This window comes from Cuculus canorus, chromosome 8 (assembly GCF_017976375.1).
Source record: "Cuculus canorus isolate bCucCan1 chromosome 8, bCucCan1.pri, whole genome shotgun sequence".
NCBI classification, from domain to species: Eukaryota; Metazoa; Chordata; class Aves; order Cuculiformes; family Cuculidae; genus Cuculus; species Cuculus canorus.
Genome location: NC_071408.1, coordinates 17,440,197 through 17,459,523, shown reverse-complemented (window position 1 = coordinate 17,459,523; position 19,327 = coordinate 17,440,197). Strand labels below are relative to the sequence as shown.

The window sequence follows — 19,327 nt, the reverse complement described above, 5'->3', positions numbered from 1 at the left end:
AAATCAAGGGCAGAAACAAACTGCTCTTTCCTGCCAAGACTCTTCAATCTCACATAACAGAGTGCTCCTCTGCTCCTGCCTGCCAGCTGGGGATCGGTGCTTCACCAAGGGCTGACCTGACATTAGAGGTTCCCAGAGGTAAAACATCAGTATCAAATGTTATCATTCCTGGCTCCCATATACATCAGCCAACGTCTTTTCCCTCCATCCTGGCCTTCTCTGGAAGATGTCTTTGCAAGCTTCAACATGTTGGTGCAAGTAAAGCATGACTAAAGCACTGCCCACTAGCCAGGAGAGCATCATGGAGCATCACAATCCACAACAGCCATGCTTACTGTACCTCACCTTCTGCTTAGGACCATACCCCTTCTCCGCCCCCTTGCTTTACTTCAGTGCCTTTCAGTACAGTGGCACATGCTGGCAGCAATTGTTGCTGCATAGGCAGATTTCTTAAGAAATAATGCACATAAAGTAGTAGTTTTACACAGGGTGTTAACAGCCCCACACACTCTGAAAGACATCAAATCCAATCACTGTTTTACATGCAGCACAGTCAGCGACAGACCAGTCCGATGGCTGATTTCTGGAACCACCTCTAGTAAAAGCAGATGCTCATGAAAGTAATAGAGCTGTAAGGAGTGATTTCAAAGATTAACAAGATTAGAAAGATTACTGCCGTCTCTCTCATGGTTAGCCCATGCACCAGGATGGAGATCTCATAATTCCATGTACCTTCAGGTCCTCCTCCCATACAAACAGAAGCTTGGCTGCAGTGATCACAACTGAGGTGAAAGGAGAAAAATCGGACATTAAACAACCCCCGAGTCCAATCTGGCACTACAACCAGTAAGTGACAGGTTGGTTTCATTCTGTGTTGTGTTTGTTTCCCTTTTACGAGACAGAGCATTTCCTTTTGGACTGAGGGTTTAAGGCTTCTAACTGAGATACCGAGTTGAACCTTCAGATGCTCTTTGACTAAGGCTTCCCGTGAACTCTTCATATCAAACAACCTTAGATACGTCATAACTTGTCTATGAAAGTGTCTATGAAAGCGTCTATGAAAGCATCCTAGCAATACATTCAACACAAAATTGAGTGCAAGCTTAGTGCCTCTTAGCAGTACAAATAACATTGAGATTTTTAATTAACCCCAGGATAAGGACTCAAAACAGTCTGCTAATCATTTATGTGATGAAAATAGTGTTTCCACAGTGACAGTGTCTTGCCAACCCCCATCCTCGTCCAGAGGCTCAGGAGGAAGAGATCCAAAATTGTTCTTGGCCTCACACACCAGCAGCCAAGTTTTCCTCCTGCATCTTACCAGCACTGAGCACAATCTGGCACTGCAGACCTGCAACTAAGCACTACACAGCTGCTCACTGACTACCCCACCCAGCAGGATGGAGGGGAAGAGAATTGGAAGGGTAACAGTGAGAAGACTTGTGTGTTGAGGTAAGAACAGTTTAGCAGTTGAAAGGAAATAAAATAATGATAATTAAAAAAAATAATGAAAATGAAAATAACAAAGAGAGAGAAATTAAACCCAAGAAAACCAGGTGATGCAAATGAAAACAATTGCTCATCATTGCTGACTGATGCCCAGTCAGCCCCCACCAACCTTCCCCCAGTTTATTGCAGAACACTATGCCCTGTGGTGTGGGTCATGGGGGTCAGCTATCCTGGCTGCATCTTCTCCCAACAAATTATGCTCCCCCAGCCTGGTTGCTGATGTGGTGGGGTGAGAAACAGAAGAGGCCTTGGCTCTGTGTGAGCAGAGGCTGACTGAAACAGTCACTCAACAGTGACTAAAACATTCCTGTGTTATCAAAACTGCTTCCAGCACAAATCCAAACCCCCATACTAGCTACTGCAAAAACTACCCTAGCCAACTCAGCACATAAGATTTAGAAGGATGGCCACCAAAGGCAGCCTCCAGCCCCTACGGTTGTCTCTTTTCACTCACTGCTGCCCAGGGAGGCACCTGCCTGCCAGGACCCCAGAAGGGATGAGCCAGATGAGCTGCTCAGAGATTTGGTCTTGATGCTTATACTGGCAGGGGAAGATAAAACTCAAAGAGCACCCTGCTATTACACTTTGTGCTGCAGAGCTCAGGGGTCTTCAAGAAGGAATGTGGCCCTGATTAACCCAATTTAGTTAGATCCATTTTAAAAAGGGTTTGGACTAGATAGGACTACATATAAGGAAGAAATTTTTTTACTGTGAAGGCAGTGAGACGCTGGCACAGGTTGCCCAGATTGCTGGTGGATGCCTAATTCCTGGAAGCATTCAAGGTAAGGTTGGATGGGGCTTTTAGCAACCTCAGCTGGTTGATGTCCCTGCTTACTGCAGGAGAGTTGGATGAGATGAGCTTTAAAAGTTCCCATGCAATCCAAACCATTCTATGATAAATGATCTCTGAAGGTCCCCTCCCACCAAAATTATGATCCTAAGATTTTCAGTCTTACCTCCTCCTCCCCTTGAAGCATTAAATTTTGCCACTTCTATCTGCCTGCTGCCCACATGCAGTTAAATTTGGAATACACAGTTGCATCATGACTCAATGCTGAGATTAGCTGTTAACATTTTATCCATATAGCCTCCCACCAGTTGCCTTCTCAGAATCACCCAGTGCCACTGCACACCAGCCAGTGCTAGACCAGGCACCTTGTCTGGTTTGACATTAACGCCAACAACAGTGTATAATCTACCAATGTATTATAAAATGGTTCTTCTTCGCAGCTAATACACTAAAAGGAGTTATAGGCACTAATCAGCAAAAAAAAGGTACTGCTAAGCACAAGCAGCAGCCCATCTCATCCTGCCTTTTTCTGCAGGAAAGGGAGGTGATGCATTCACTTACCTGGATTGCCAGGAGACCAGGTGGCACCGTAGATGGCAGTCACAAATGACAACTCTGAAACAGACAAAAGAGAAGAGTTTTGTAACTATGCATGCAAAACACTAAGTACATATTCAAACCCCAAATAGCCAGCCATGGCAGTGCACCAAATCAACTGCAAGTTCAGTGACAAACAGCCTGGAAATTACATCTGTTGAACATGGTTTCAAGTAAAAGTAGTCCATTTTAAATGGTTTTTTAAAAAAAAGCCTGAACAGTTTGTATGGGCTTTATTTTTGCATAATACAAGTTAAACAACCCCCATGACTGTGTGCAGCCCCTTAAACCCCTTGCCCACCTCTCCACTGCATCCGAGCAGGGAAAGGGAGTGGAGCCCAGTTAAACCATTTCCCCAAGTCACCAGTGCCAAAGCCTTGCTAGCACCATGTATGAGCTGTGCTAGGCCACAATGTTTTCCCTTCTTGAGCCAGCACAAGGCAGTCACAACTCCTGCTTACAGCATCAGTTTTCAGAACAAACCTGTAAGTGAGGAGCAGGCAATCCTGCCACGCTGTGTTGTAAACAACTGATCAATCACAGGCAATTGCGAACTCACTGTGGATGAGCTGCTCCTCACGGAGAAAAGAAGTTTTTGCAACATGAAAAAATATAAAATTCTTCCAGTAAAAATTTTCACTTATGAGAAAACAACTGCTCAAATAAAGGTTTAGATTAAAATTAAGTTTGTATTCATCATTCATTTGGAATGTTTTAATCGTCCCATAGCAAGACCATTTTTCTACTTATTCACATTTTTGTTAAGTTCTGTCAAAACCTAAGAAGGGAACATTAAATAACATGGATCAAGAACTCTGAATAATGAGGGCAGTCCTTTGGAAGCTAAATCCTAAGAAATGTGAGCTTGCCTTGTAAGTTGCTTAACTGGAACACGTAAACGAATAAAGCATTTATGCAACACTTGACAGCTTGAGAATAACTAGAAGCAAGTTTAGGCAGGCATTGGATTATTAGAAGTACTTTACTACAGGAGTTACAGAGGATGAACATCTGTTACCTTCTATAAAAGAGTAAAGTTATCAACAGGACACACAAGCATTACCAGCATTAGCTAAAACTGGGCTGATTGTCATTTCTCATTTACAAAGCCTTCCTCCTCCAAAGGAAAAGAGCAATGTGACACATTGCAAAATTGGTATTGTGCCAGATACACCATGGTTATCAGAAAAAGTTCTGCCACACCATATTCCTATAAAGCCAACACCAGGCTAATCTGGGATGTAGTTAATTGCATACTTACACACACAAATGCACAATTGAGTATCAGATGCAGAATGGAAAGGTGGGTTTGCCTCATTTTTCCAGTGAGAAGAGCCCAAAAGAAGCACAGTGCAGTCTCATGGCTGCAGACCATAGCAGTTATAAACAAAGACACCAAAAATAAGTCACAATCCCCAGCGGAGACCCTCTTTCCTAACACCAAAGTATCTAAGCCAGTGTACAAACGCATACAATGCAGCCTCCCCATGGGATGCCAAAAACTTCCAACCAGGTGAAGAGAGGAATAGTTGAGGTTTACTTTAATTTTGATGACTGGTTTTGCAACAATTATTTAAGAGTCTGCATGTGCAGGCACAACAGAATCACAGGATTGTTTGGGTTGGAAAAGGCTTTTACAAATCATCAAGTCCAATCATAAACCTAACACTGCCAAGTCCACCAATAAACCATGTCCCAAAGTGCCACACCCACACATCTTAAATTCCTCTGGTGATGGTGACTCATGTTAAAAATATACGTAAGATTTTTAATATAAATAATTACACAAAAGCTTATGTCAATGTTACAGATGAGATGAACAGAAGTATTTTACAGAGTCAGATAATTATTTATTGATAATGAATTACTGGCTCCCTTGGAAACAATAGAACCAATATTAAAGTTAGTCCCAAACTCAAAGAGCATTTTTTTTTTTTTAAAGACAAGTAATTTGAGAATACAAAAGAAGGCACTTATTAATAACATACAAGGATTTAAAAACCTACACAAGCTATAAATGGCATGAGTTCCTGAAAAGACATTTAAAAAGTTACAATAATATGCATACTGTTAGTTTCCCATAAGAAAATCATATATAATTTTTTTTGCTACTAATAGCTTCATGCTTATTTTCACATTTATTTTACAGAACACAATATATTTTAATAGTTTGTAAACAGATAAATACTTATTTCTCTCTTAGGAATTATTAAAAAGTTATCTGCACAAAAAACCCAAGTTATTTTGGCACATTTCAACACAGTGTCTATGTAAACATTTCTTTCTTTTACACACACAGCCACCATCAAGTTTCTGTAGCAAGTGCCCTTTGGTAAACCATTCACACATACAGCCAGCAAATAAAGCAGTTGAAATGTGATGAAATTAATATCTTAGGCTACGAAACCTTGGTTTTCTTAGGCTGAGCATTGGTTGTTTGATGGTAGGTTTGTTATCAAGTAGCATTGCTTCATTTTCTGTAGTTGGAAATCTCTTCTGGTAGATTAGAGGGTATTCCTTCTGAAACTGGAAAACACAATAGTAAAATTAGACAAAATATCACCAGCTCTCCACCCCCAAGCAAGGCACGGCAGTTGCCTGTGGGAAGTCATGCTGCCCAGCCAGCACTAGGAGCTATTCAGTTTGTGCTTGGAAAACTGTCTTTCACTAATTGCAACAATGAATGTTTTGTCTAAATGGAAGTTAAGATCCAGCTGATTTTGAAGGGATTCTGTCAATAAAAGTTTACTATTTGACCAAAGGAGCTATTTTCAACTCCTGCAGATATACAAATAAAAATATCCAGCTTTGTGTTTTTGATGTTTTGCCTGTTTCCTATGTAAGGCCTCAGGAAGGAACAACAGTAAATACAACAATACAAAGCTTTCTGCTGAAGGATTCAGCCTACAGAAAATTACACCATTTGTAACTTTTGCTGTTGATACAAGTTGGACCTGACCTTCCAGAAAGTGCCGTGTATTTGGCTTTCTTTGATACTGAATTATTGCTCCAAAACATTGTGATTTATCACATCACCAGCTATCCCAGCACAAATTGCAAGACTATAACAACGCAGCTCTGTAAATTTCAAAAATAACCTTTGCTAACATATGGTCCTTATGGTACAAGCTGCTCCTGGACTTCGGTGTGAACTCAAAAGTTTGAAGTACATACTTCAAGTTTTACCATTAGAGGATTTCAGTTTATTTCCTCCCTCCTCACTTCATCTGCTTAAAGTGCTACTATGCATCACTTCTTTCTTACTCCAAGTTTCAATCAACAGCAAGCAACTCTTCTTTATATGCACGAAGTTTTAACAAACTTGCACAAAATTCCAGCCCTCACTTTTACAAGACCAAAAAGTTTCCACACCACACACGAAGGGTGGTATTGCAGAAGCTGGGGGAGGGGCTCCAAAGAAAAAGGAGTGTGCTTACTCTGAAAAGCTGCTTTTTCAAATTTGAGTCACAAGACTCGCTTAGGAGATTCTAGGACAAGTACAATACTATTCAATCAGTCACAAATACTTGCCAAAGATTTTCTGGAAAAGAAAAAAGTCTCCAGTATTAAATCCTGCCAGAATTGCTGTATTTTAGCTAACATTAGGCAACACGTTAGGTACACCATAGAAGTGCCAGATAATCCCAAGCAATATACATGTTACAAAACACAAAGCTAAATCCACAGAAAAGAATGTTTGAGTTGTAAACAGATAGAGCTTGATGTCTTAAAGCAAAAAATTACTCCTTTTACCTCCTACTGATTTTAAGCACATCCATAGCATTTTAACAGTAAACTTGAATTTGCACCACAAGAAGCTATGATGCAATTCTGTTGCACTTTATGCAAGAGAGCAGCATTGTTGAATAATTTTATACTGGTTTTAAACCATTGTTTGAACACCATTGTTGCCAAACAGTATCGAATGTTGCATTACACATTGTTTTTAAAAACTCCAATCAAATCATGCAATAGAGACATTAAACAGCTCTCCCCTTTAAAAAAAGCACTTCTCTCTACAATCTGCTCTTCCTGTGCGCCAGGATCTATTGACCAAGATCCTTCCTGAACAAAGGTGCTTTCAGAAGCAGATCAAACATCCAAGGTTCTTACCTGTTTTAACTTTTTCTTTTTATCTTTCACAGACAAGATTTTATCTTTGATAATGTTCTCCAAGAGCTCTGCCACTGCAGCTTGAGAGGTAGAAACCTTCTGCTCTTCAAATTCTTGAGGAGTTATTTGTTTGCAGTAGGAATACGTTGGCAATATGGCACAGATTTCTTCCTTTTGATATTTGCACTAAAACAAAAGTTGAAGAAGGGGTCTGCACACCCTCAAATGATTATGCATGATTTCAGGAAGCAGCTACCTAACACACACCCATGCACACTAACTTACAGTGATATCACAAACAGCAATACATATAACGTAGCTGATATCTATGATTGCACCAAAAGTTTGCACTGAAAATATACCGGTTTTGTTTGCATGTCTCCCATCCCACCTTCAGGAGTAACAAATACTCTGCAATTAGCAAATGAAATTAAGCTTCTATCAATGATACCAACCTGCGCCCTCTTCATGTATTCTATGTGATCTTGCACTGCAACTTGTAGGTGAGTTGGTACTTTAAATATTTCTTGCTGATGGTCCATTAGAAATGAAACTAATCGTGTAGAAAGCAGCTCATCAAGATCTACTTCTTCCACACAGCACAGTACACATCGAGAAAAAGTCTGTATCATCTAGAATTGTTTAGCAGATCATTAGTGTATAGTGCAGTAGAGAGATTTGCCTTCTTTGTGGCCTACAGAGTGACACTGAGTTCTTCAATACAGACTTTCATTGCAATCTCTCTTGCCTGCACCACTGGTCAAGAGAGGAGAAAACCAGATTATAACTTTACCTTCATCTGAAATAAGGTAACTTCTTACAAGGCTAGACTTGTGCTTTCTGAAAATGAAAAATTCTTTCAAATAAGTAGTTCACATTTTAAAGAGGTAATAATATGAAAAACTCTTCCCCTGTAGAAAAGTGTACATCTTCAATTAGCTAACTTGAAACAAGTGAGGTGATAGAAAACCTGCAGAGCCAATCTAGCCAAGACCTTATGCACACTGAGATCTTGTTTTAAATAGCTTTAAAACACATTTTTACAGCTTTCATATTTCCAGCTTTTAGTAGGCTCATTTTAAGTTAGCACATGCAGGTATTCTGCTATTCCATCTAATCTTGCCTGACAAAAATCTTTAAGTCATTCCAAAGAAAATTTAAATTCAGATCTGGAAGCTAGTCTTAAAACTCACTAGGCAGAAAACTTACTTCTGTAGAACTGTTTTTGCCATAACTTCACATACACAAATGTTTAGCCCAGGAAAGGTTTTCTATAGATACTTCACCAACACATTTCAAGTTAAACGGTAGCTGAATGAGAAATCAGATGAAACAATCATTTGCATCCCTTTAAGAAATTATTTCCCTTCTCCTCCCAAAGTAAAGAAAAGCAACAACAATGTTTTAAATATATGAGTACGGAGACAAGAAAATGCTTGCTTCAGGTCAGATTTTTGTAAATATTCTGGAGATTAAAAATCTGCCTATTAGTCGCTATATAATTGCAATGAGACAAGAACCTAAAGTACAGAATTCTGCTCATATTCTTGGCATTCTTTCAGCCAGGCTCTTTAAAAAACAGATGTGCTGCACTTACGAGTCTCTTACCAAAGAGCGCGTTCCCATTGCATCATGCAGTCGTGGCATATCAACATTTTCACTAATCCGAGAGATCATACGCATTAGAAGCTGAATCTTCCTACGATTTGGTGGTGGAAGCAACAAGCAACATATCTGTAGTGCTTCAACGGCAATTCTTTCTAAATGAGGCTGAAGGAGATCTACAAGTTAATTGTGAAGACAGCTGTCATTAAGATTTGAACCATCTTTCAGGATATTTTTATTTCGGTACAAGAAATTCCATGTTTTTCAGTGATAAACTATGTTTCATAGCCTTCAGCTGTAACACGGTAGATAATGTTATGTGAACCTTCTTTGTGTGGTCATCTTTAGCTTGCTTCAGTATTATAATTGCATTATGGTTTTAATTGCACCAGAAGTTTAAGAAGTAACACTAATGTCATTCCTAGAAGTATTTCCAGGAAAATGTGTTTCAAAGACCAGAAAAAGACATCTCCTGCAGCAGGCAGGTCTGTGCAGACTCCCTGCTTCACTCTTAGACAAGTGTCTTAGGGTCAGAATTATCACTTACCTGAGCAGAAAGTCATCTTTAAGACTCCAAAGATACTCCACACTACTCTTTGTTAAGAGGTATGAAAGGTTGCTTTTCAACAACACAACGTAGCAACTTTTAAAACCCACAGATCATGTTACATGCATCTCAAAAAAACGAGCAACAGTGCCAAAGATTAAGGAAGCAGATTAGTCAGGCAACACAATAAGCCAATACAACATGCTTTAGAAAGCAATCTTACTTTGCGTGCCAGTCAGCATAGAAGAAGAGTGTGTGAAAGAGTACTCTGAGAGTTCTGTGGTACTTTTGCAGAATCTCTTACTGATGGTGATATCAGAAACCTCAGTCCTGATGTCCACTGAAGAAGCCACACCAGAGGTATTTGGTGTTCCTTGCCCACAAAGTTGAGATCTTGGCTTTACTGTGATTTCAGCAACAGGCATATTAATGCTCGCACAACTTTTGGAGTTCCTCTTGCCAAGTAAACTCAGAGACCTGCACATTTGCTTTGACTCATGTTTTTCATTGAACAGCTCTTCACCCTGAAGAGCTGAGGTGGATGCTTTCTCGATACTATGGGTTTGTTTTTGATGTGTGTTATCAAAATCAAGCTCCAATTTAGAATTGGCTTCATGCTGGTACAGTAGTGATTGGTTTTGCCTGTGGGAATCAGATTCTCCTTTACCACATACACTTGAAATAGTATCTCCAATTCTTTCCAAAGAGTAACACCTTGTCCTAAATGTTTGTGGTGGATCTTGTTCATTCCTGAAACCTGAAAGATTTTGACAACTTCTTCCTACTAGATTGTCAGCACTACTTTGTTTACACGACTGTTTATATTGCACCAATTTCTTTGCACATTGTTGTTGAATAGTTAGCTCTTCTGAAGAGGACCTCCTGGAAGCTTCATAGTCTTTCTTTTTTTTGTCAGGCTCTTTGCAAAGTAGGCTTAGAAGAAGACACTCAGTTGACTTGAAAGAGTTCAAGTGAAGAATTTTTGAAGGTTGTGGGTCACATTTCTCATCTTGGACAGAATGTTTTCCACTGCATATGTCTGGAATTGTGATGTAGCCACACATGACTATCAGAAAATGAAATATCAGTTAAGATGCAAGTGGTATGAAAATGAACAAGTTCAGAAAGAGTTGCTAACTGAACAGAAAAGACAAATAGAAGACTAATTTACAGCTGACTCTGTTAGTAAAACCTAAGAAAAATTCAGCTCAGTCCAAAAGATAATTGCAACCAACATGCACGAATAAAGAAAGGTATCACACTGCAATAGTGAGGGACAGGAATAAGCACATACTTTTAAATTATGGTTATGGCATATTTAGAATATTAGCTCAGGCAGCAATGCATATAGGATACGAGACAGAACTGCATTTCAATTAATACTGTAATACAGAGTGATAGAATTTATGATCTTCCTCAGACTCAAGCTGCCATACAGATTAGGGGGTCAAAGTTTGCTTTCAATTACAGGTTTGTTCTTCAGTTGATATAAACCAAGTATGTTGCACAGATTTCTAAATTCATACATACCTAAAATATTAACAAAAAGTTCATAGTATTCAAAAGTAAGTAACGGTTCAGGAAGACTGAGAAAGTAATCAGCAACTGTTCTGAATACATCCCGTTCAAACCCACTGTAAGTTGGTTGGCTCATGTCATTATTTCTAGGCCCTAAAAAGAGGTGAAGAAAGAAAATTTACTTTTACAATTCCATTATGAAAAAAAAATTTTAAAAAAAATCAACAAAATTTTTTTGTAGGAATGACTGTTTCACAAGAAAAGAATGTCAGCAACATACAAACAAATATTTTAGTTCAGCACTATACCACTTGTAAGCAAAAATAGTATAAAATATTCTATATAGCCACTGAGGAATTGTGCTTAGTTTCAACAAGCTGTTCCACACCAAGAAAATAAATAAAAGCTCATTTATGCCCATTATAGGTTTCTCAGCAAAATAATCACAAACTTCTAGCGTCTTCCTTCGTCTCCAAACTACAGTAATCCCAGTTGTCCCACAGGGAGCTCTAACTTCCAAATCAAGAAGCTCATGCAATGACCAACTCTGAAGAATGCGCTGAGAGCCAGTCGAGTTATCTGTGTTGCTTTACGTGCAGGCCAAACAGAGAAAGGGTCTTTTCCCTCCTACCAAACATAAGCTACGCTAAAAAACTAATTCTAATGAATTAGGAGGAGATGCCCATTTTAATTGCACACAGCATCAGCAAAAATGTAACTTTGGATATTCTTGAACTTTATAATCATAAATACGTTACCACACACTACATTAAATATATAGTAGAGCAGAATTCCCCCTGCCAGCCTCAAGTATTTTCAGCTTTCATGGTGCAAAGTAACAACCGCCTTCATGGTTTCGGTACAGTATAGCTAGCAGATGCAGAGATAAAATCTCCACTGGAACTAAGTTACCCAAATGAGAAACCATGAATTCACAAAACCAGAAAGCTTGCTTGCAGCTTTCATCTCATGAATACATAGAACCTACTGACTCTAAATATAGGACTGAGGCAGGAATTAAGGTATCGAAACACTCAAAGACCAGAGCTCAGCTATGTTTTCCACTTTGATTTAAATCCACTCACCATCCTCTTCCCTGTCCTGCTTTTCCCAATAGGGCTCTTCACGTTAGAGGCTCTACGTATTTGGGAATGTAGATGAAGAAAAAAGGGTAGTTTTCACAGGAGCGTGTGCAGCAAGCTACCTCTGAATCCACACTAACCCTGCAATCACCCCTGACAGTTCAGCTAAGCAGCCAGAGATGAATGCAGATGTATAAACCCACACTGGCCAATCACACTACAGCTTATGTAGATCAGAGGGGAGCGAAGGATGGAGGCTCCCAGTAATAGAGGCAAGAGTTAAACAGCAGGGCAAGCACACACAAAAAGAGCTCATCATCTTGGATTTGATTTGAGAGGCACTCATCTAACTCTAGCACACCCTGCTAGCCATTTAAAGAGGCAGTTTTATTTAAAAACTAGTCTAATTGGCAGTCTAGTTATCCTCTGCTTCTCCAGAATCTTTTCAAAGTCTCCTTCATAAAGATGCAAAGTATAAAGATTGAGACTGTGTAAATGTTTGTAACACAATTTCCAAACACATTGGACAAAGGAAACCTCAAAGACAGATTCTGTCAATTTTCATAAAGACTGATGACACTGTAAAACAGAAAGACTATTGGTCATACCACATAGGTCTGCTATAGCACATGCTGAAGAACAAAACCGCTCCTTTACTAACAAGAGAATCCACATCAGATTGAGCAATTAGCAACTGAACTTCACTAGGTGTGCTGTTAAAACTTTTTTTTTCTTTGCCTAGTGTGTGAAAACTTGTGTTAATTGTTACTGCTCCACAGAAAATACTTTCCCAGTAGTTCCAAGGCAGTTGCTCGAGTACACATAACACTGATGCCATAGGTAATAGATTCTTCTTTTCTGAAGCTTAAGATGTAACATCATGCCTTTCTGAATTTTACACTTAAGCAAATGCACAAAAGAAAACAAAACCAGAAGCACTAGGTTTTCTGTAAGCCATAACCACTCTCAATTTTGCTGCTTGACATTTCATAAATTAATACCAAAACAAGGGATGAGTGCAGGCTAACTCTCAGTCCACAGACAGTGACAGTTCAGTCACAAAACACACTTAGCAGCTAAAATGCCTGCCCTCAAAAATCCATCTCAACTACTATGCAGTGACTGGCAAGACATTGAAGGCCTTCATCTTCCACAGCTGAACAGTAACTATAAAAGGTATCTTACCGGGTTTTAAGCATAAGCTTTTTCTAAAGATAGTTTGAAGAAAAAGGTGGGGAAGCAGATAAGGAGGTACCAGAGGAGCTACACTCCAAGTCCAGGATCCAGGAAGAAATAAGTAGAACTGTTCCTTCTGCTCTCATGACCAATTGAGTAGACTACAAAGCTAAATATACAAGCACGCTTTTATCTCAAACCTTTTGCCAAGTTTTGTTTGATTTCTTCTAAGACAGATGGTTTTCTGTGAATTGGCTTCCCCAGTTTAATACAAAATGTAGGAACTGTTTCAGTCCTGCTCAAACCCAGTAACTGGAAAAGGAAAGTCCCTCGACTTCTGAAAAACTGCATTGGAAGAAACCACACACAGGTATTGCCCAAGCACTCCGCTTTTCTCCTTGCCTGACTCTTTGTTAGTAGGAATTATTTTTGAAAAAATAAGCCCTTCACTTTTTCATGGCCTCAGAGAGCACGCTTCTGCTGAAAGCTTACAGAGCTTAACTCTCCTGTACATTTCATTGATTAAGGAACACTGAAGCCTCTCTTCTTCCACTAACTTAATCTGTTCATGTTGCCAAAAATTCACATGCAGAATCAGACAGTGCAGCCTAAAAGCAGGCTAACTAGCACAGCCAATAAAGAACTGATATCTTGATTACCTGAAATATAACATCCTTAACAAACGTTAAGGATAAATATTTATATTTATATATATCCTTATATATTATATATATCCTTATATATTATTTATATATATCCTTATATATTATAAACATAACCTCATTTAGGTTATGTTTATGTACAAAAATTTGAATGTAGTGATTTCATTGCTTCTCAACATATCAAGGCACTTAGATTATTTGAATTTCCAAAATGAAACATCACAATTTATTTTAATGTGCAGGTATATTTAAACTTTCAACACAAAATAGGTTTCTTGAACTTAAAAGCTATTCTGTGACTTACAGTATGCGAGGCATTTCATAGCTGACAACACCCAGTGAGGGAGGTCATCTGAAATAAACAAATAAGGACATTATGTATAACTCCAAAGACTTACCAAATACAAGTAACAGCACACAAGTAATAAATTTAAATTAGTTTTATATTTGATCTTTTATAATATTCCTACACAGGTAATTAAAAAGTGTCCACAATACAGCTACAACACCTTCTAAACAACTCGTATTCTAGTTTGGGAAAGAAGTGTAAAAGCCAGACCATGAAACATATTACTGTAATTATTATTTATTGTTTGTTGCAATTGCAAGAATCTCTTTAAGGAAAAACAAAAAAAAAACACCTTACCTGATTTGTTCTGCAGAATAACAACACCATGCTTGCTTGTGTTAGTCATATTGTATATGACATACTCAGGAACTATCTGTGTTGGTTGCAAAACTTCTTCCAAAGATGGGAGGCCTAAAATGGTTTGCAAACTGTGGGAGGAAAACAGCAGATGTTGTCCAAAAGGTTTGCTAGCAATGAATGAAAAAAAGTTCTTTCCCTATCTATTCAAACACCAGTTATATGACACTAATTTGCTGTTTAATAAATTCCCACTCTCAGAAGGGCCATTTGAGGACACACTTTTTCCTGTGACAAATACCAAAAAACAGTAAGAAAGAGCATCTATGGTACTTAAAATATACTTCAACACCAGCAGCAATAAACTTCTTCACTGCAACAATCTAATGTCAATAAACACATCAGAAAGCATATGTAAAAAATAGAAAAAATATTCAACTTAAAATATAATTTAAACAATTTCAAAACTGTGTGCAAGCCAAAAGCTTGATTAGGCCATTACACTTGCTTGATCAGGCCAAAAGCACTTATACAAAAAGGTACCTTTTACAATGCATTACTTACTGTATTAGAATGATACTTCTCCAAGTTTCTTGCACATATTCCTGGCTTATTTCCTTCCTGTGCAGTGTGTCTTCCTTGCTTTCCTTCGTCATATCTGAATTTGTTTTTCCTAAGTTTTCCTGAAAATGAGTGGTTTATACCGTAAGATAAACAAGCCTCTTGAGATAAATTGTTCTCAAAAGTATTCCACAGAACATTAAATTCCAAAACATGATCCAGGGAGTAAACATCACATTGTTGAGACTGCTAGCATAACCAACTAAAAAGCAAAAAAGGACGCTACAAAAAAAAAGACCTAATCAACTTAAAAACCAGCATTTTAAAAGACAGAAACACATCAAATCCAACTGCGTTAGCAGGAAAAGTATTCTTCAGGATCACTACCTTTAGGATCACAATCTAAATTCAGAAAGTACATACACACAAATATCAAATGATTAAAGGGCCAAATATTCACATTCAATCTTTTTTAAAAAAAGTAGGCAACTCTGTTAAATAATTTGTGCTTTTTACTTGTCCTGAACGAAAATATTGTTTCAACAAGAACATATTGACCACATGTGGTCAGATATGATCAGATATGGCCTCAAGCTCTGCCAGGGGAGATTCAGACTGGACATCAGGAAAAAATTTTCATGGAAAGGGTCATTGGGCACAGGAACAGGCTGCCCAGGGAGGTGGTTGAGTCACCTTCCCTGGAGGTGTTTAAAGAATGGGTGGATGAGGTACTGAGGGGCATGGGTTTAGGGATTGTTAGGAATGGTTGGACTCGTTGATCCAGTAGGTCCTTTCCAACCTGGTGATCCTATGGTAATTTCTAGAACTCCACCTTCCATCCCTCCCAATACTTTAAAATACTGTTGGAGGGGTAATTTTGCACCGACGAGACAAAAAAACCCCAACCAAAACAACCCAACAGAAAACAAAAGCCCTTCCACGGTGATGACACGAGATGCTCAATTGCTTACCCACACATACACAATTAAAGCTCTCTGTAATCCCAGATTACATTGATGCAAAACTTGCCTTATACTGCAATGGATGAGGGGACAGTTGAACTTTCTTTCTGCTTAGATAACATGGCTGCACCAATATCACTTTACCCACCCTTGTTCCCCTTCCCAACAAGCCCATTGTCAGTATGAAATTTAGAAAACAGCTTCTTTTAGGGCATACATAGTTATTTCTGACAAAAGCATAATCCCTTTCCTTTGCTGGCAGCATTTGAAAAATGCCATGTTACATTTCTGTGTGACACTTAAGGGCTATCCAATAAAATTTCCTTTTGTACATGCAAGAAGAGAAACAGCACGTGTCACAAAGATATTTCATTATAAAAGATAGCCACATCTTTCTATTACACCTATACAAATGTTATATTTCACCACTGAGAAGAAACTAATTCATTTTTTCCAGCTAGAAGGGAAGATGACCCAACAGCACAGTGTCACTGAAAGTTGATTCCTTCCAGGTGTTTTTTCTTTTTTAAGAAATTACATGGCAAATACAATCACGTAGGAAACAAGTTATTACCAGAGACTGTAGTAACTCATGTTTTTTAACACTTCTGGATAAATATGGCAGTTTAAGAAATCTTTCTTTGTCTCTAGAGAAGTTTTCCAAGTTCTCTTTTGGTGGACGTGAGCTTGGTAGAGATTTAACTGGAGATGTCGAAGGAAACCTGTCATGAACAGGAGAGATGTTATGTACACTCAGAATAGATTAAAAACATAAGAAGTTACTTAACAAAACCCACACCCTATCACTGCAATTCCATAAGATTCTGAAAAGCTTCAGGAAAGTAAGAAGTAAATGCTGACATTTTCTCTTTAGAGCACTATTTAACATCATCATAATACAGATTAGCTTTGGGCTACTTTTCTGATTCCAAAGTCGAGTTGAAGATACTCAGATATTTACATAGCACAGTGAGGGCCATTAATACATTTAATTTAAGAGCTTAGGAACGACTCCCACAGACAGTCTGTAAAATGCGCAAGAACAGCAAACACAGGACTGGTAGCACAGCATGGAGCTACTACATTAAGTGCTCTTCAGTTCCCCTCCAAAGCACTTGAGCACAGCCCACATGCCAGTGAAAAACTTGGCTAAAAAAAAACACGGGAACAGCCAAGGAGATGACTCCTTGGCCATACATACAGGATGTATGGCAAGTCACAGTAAAGTGAAACTGTGAGTGAAATGGTGTTAGTAATTAATTTTTGCTCCAACTGCTCAAACCCAAAGCAAGATTTTTGAGAATCTGCGCACTAAGACTTTTAAATAAAATTCTCAAGGAGCTTTGTTAACTTGTCTCTGTTTCACTACCTGTATAGTGCACCATTGTCTTCTAAGTTTTCAGATCCCCATCTCCCTTTTATGTCTTCAATTACATGATTCTTGAGGAACTTTCTTAATAACTGAACAGTCTGCTGCCTAGTAACTTCAGGACCAAAGTTACTGTTATTCCTTAATACTTCATGGAGCCAGTCTACAGCTTCTGATGCAGTAAAACAGCTTCCGTGTTTTTTGAAATGTTGCCTGTGTTTCCTTAATGGCATGCCTGCTCGGAAATATTTCGTAATTTCATTCCACTGCATGGGAAACAAACCAGCAAAGAATGTAAGATGCTGAAGTTGATCATTGTAACTATCAATTAAAACAATATTATATTAATAAACATATAAATGAAATCACAGCATTAATAATAACAAACAATGATAGTTACATTAAATTATCATCAAATTATTTAGGTTGGAAAAGACCTTTTAAGATTGAATTCAACCATAAACCTCACACTGCCAACTCCACCACTCAACCACATCCTTAAGTGCCACATCCACATGCCTTTTAAAGACCTCCAGAGATGGTGACTCCACCATTTCCCTGGGCACCCTCTTCCAGGATTTGATAACCCTTTCTGTGAAGAAATTTTTCCTAATATCCAGTCTAAACCTCCCTTGGCACAGCTTGGGAGCGTTTCCTCTTGTCCTATCACTTCTTACTTTGGAGAAGTTTGAAAGTTAGACAGAATGTCCCACTTATATAATGTTTTATTTATAGTGTTTTTCCAGACACTGTTCATTCTTTTAAGATGACAACATCTTGTCTGAAGTGTGATCTGTGCTGAACAGATGCATCTTCTCCTGTAACCCCCCCGTTTGCAGTCTCACCCCATCTCAAAGGCCAGGTCAGGCAGAGCTGGAGCCAGCTCCAAATCAGCAAGAGCTTTGATGTGAAGTTCATAACAACATTAAAATTAGTCCTTGGAAAGGAACAGAATATACATAAGATCTCTGAGAAAATGTATAGACATGCATGTAAGTGGGAAATCTGTCCTGTCCCTACCTCTGGTCTGGCTGCACAGGATTGATGGAGATGGCTCTCTCCTGGTGCCCAGCCCTGAGAAAGGAAGCTTGCTTTCTAAAACTCCAAAACGAGCCCTAGAGAGTTGAATTGGGGCATTTTCAGTATTCCTTTCAGAGGGATGTAGAATCATAGAATGGTTGGGGTTGGAAGTTGGACTTGAAAGCTGTTCCAGTTCCAGCCCCGCTGCCAGGGGCAGGGACACCTCCCACTAGACCAGGCTGCTCAAGGCCCATCCAACCTGGCCTCCAGGGATGGGGCAGCCACAGCTTCCCTGGGCAACCTGTGCCAGTGCCTCACCACTCTCACAGCAAAGAAATTCTTCCTTATGTCTAGCCTAAAGCTCCCTCAGCCCCCAATTTAAAGCCATTAAATACCTAACATTCAAAAGACACGGTTACATGGATGAGCTTAACTCTACTTCAGCTTAGATCAAAACGCTCCCTTTTTTGTAACAGCGGCTCCCGTTCGCTTCGCCCGTCTCCCTCCCTCCGAGCCACTCACCAGCCTGGTGGCTCGGTACGGCGCGGAGCCACGCTGCCGCCCCTCCATGGCGCCGGCGGCCTCCCCGCCGCGGTTTGAATGCGCTGCGCGGGCGCGGGTTGGTCGAGCGGGGCGCGAGGCGGGGCGCGAGGCGGGGCGCGAGGCGGGGCGCGAGGCGGGGCGCGAGGCGGGGCGCGAGGCGGGGCGCGAGGCGGGGCGCGAGGCGGGGCGCGAGGCGGGGCGCGAGGCGGGGCGCGAGGCGGGGCGCGAGGCGGGGCGCGAGGCGGGGCGCGAGGCGGGGCGCGAGGCGGGGCGCGAGGCGGGGCGCGAGGCGGGGCGCGAGGCGGGGCGCGAGGCGGGGCGCGAGGCGGGGCGCGAGGCGGGGCGCGAGGCGGGGCGCGAGGCGGGGCGCGAGGCGGGGCGCGAGGCGGGGCGCGAGGCGGGGCGCGAGGCGGGGCGCGAGGCGGGGCGCGAGGCGGGGCGCGAGGCGGGGCGCGAGGCGGGGCGCGAGGCGGGGCGCGAGGCGGGGCGCGAGGCGGGGCGCGAGGCGGGGCGCGAGGCGGGGCGCGAGGCGGGGCGCGAGGCGGGGCGCGAGGCGGGGCGCGAGGCGGGGCGCGAGGCGGGGCGCGAGGCGGGGCGCGAGGCGGGGCGCGAGGCGGGGCGCGAGGC

The 19,327-nt window shown here is 40.6% G+C and overlaps 1 protein-coding gene across 2 annotated transcripts; it reads right to left on the bottom strand.

The window, feature by feature from the left end:
- Window positions 1–3,835: 3,835 nt before the first annotated feature.
- DEPDC1 (DEP domain containing 1) lies at window positions 3,836–18,780 on the bottom strand. Of its 2 annotated transcripts, XM_054073684.1 has the most exons (12): window positions 18,680–18,780; window positions 17,138–17,403; window positions 16,343–16,490; window positions 14,810–14,928; window positions 14,246–14,376; window positions 13,904–13,951; window positions 10,692–10,832; window positions 9,385–10,227; window positions 8,618–8,790; window positions 7,465–7,641; window positions 7,010–7,195; window positions 3,836–5,422 (listed from the first exon to the last, which is right to left on the bottom strand). In XM_054073684.1, the coding sequence occupies exons 1-12, from the start codon at window positions 18,725–18,727 to the stop codon at window positions 5,282–5,284; spliced, it is 2,421 nt and encodes an 806-aa protein (XP_053929659.1). In that variant the 5' UTR covers window positions 18,728–18,780; the 3' UTR covers window positions 3,836–5,281. The 2 variants fall into 2 exon arrangements, with proteins under 2 accessions (XP_053929659.1, XP_053929661.1); XM_054073686.1 differs by lacking the exon at window positions 9,385–10,227 and having other exon boundaries at window positions 3,841–5,422.
- Between the last annotated feature and the right edge of the window lie 547 nt (window positions 18,781–19,327).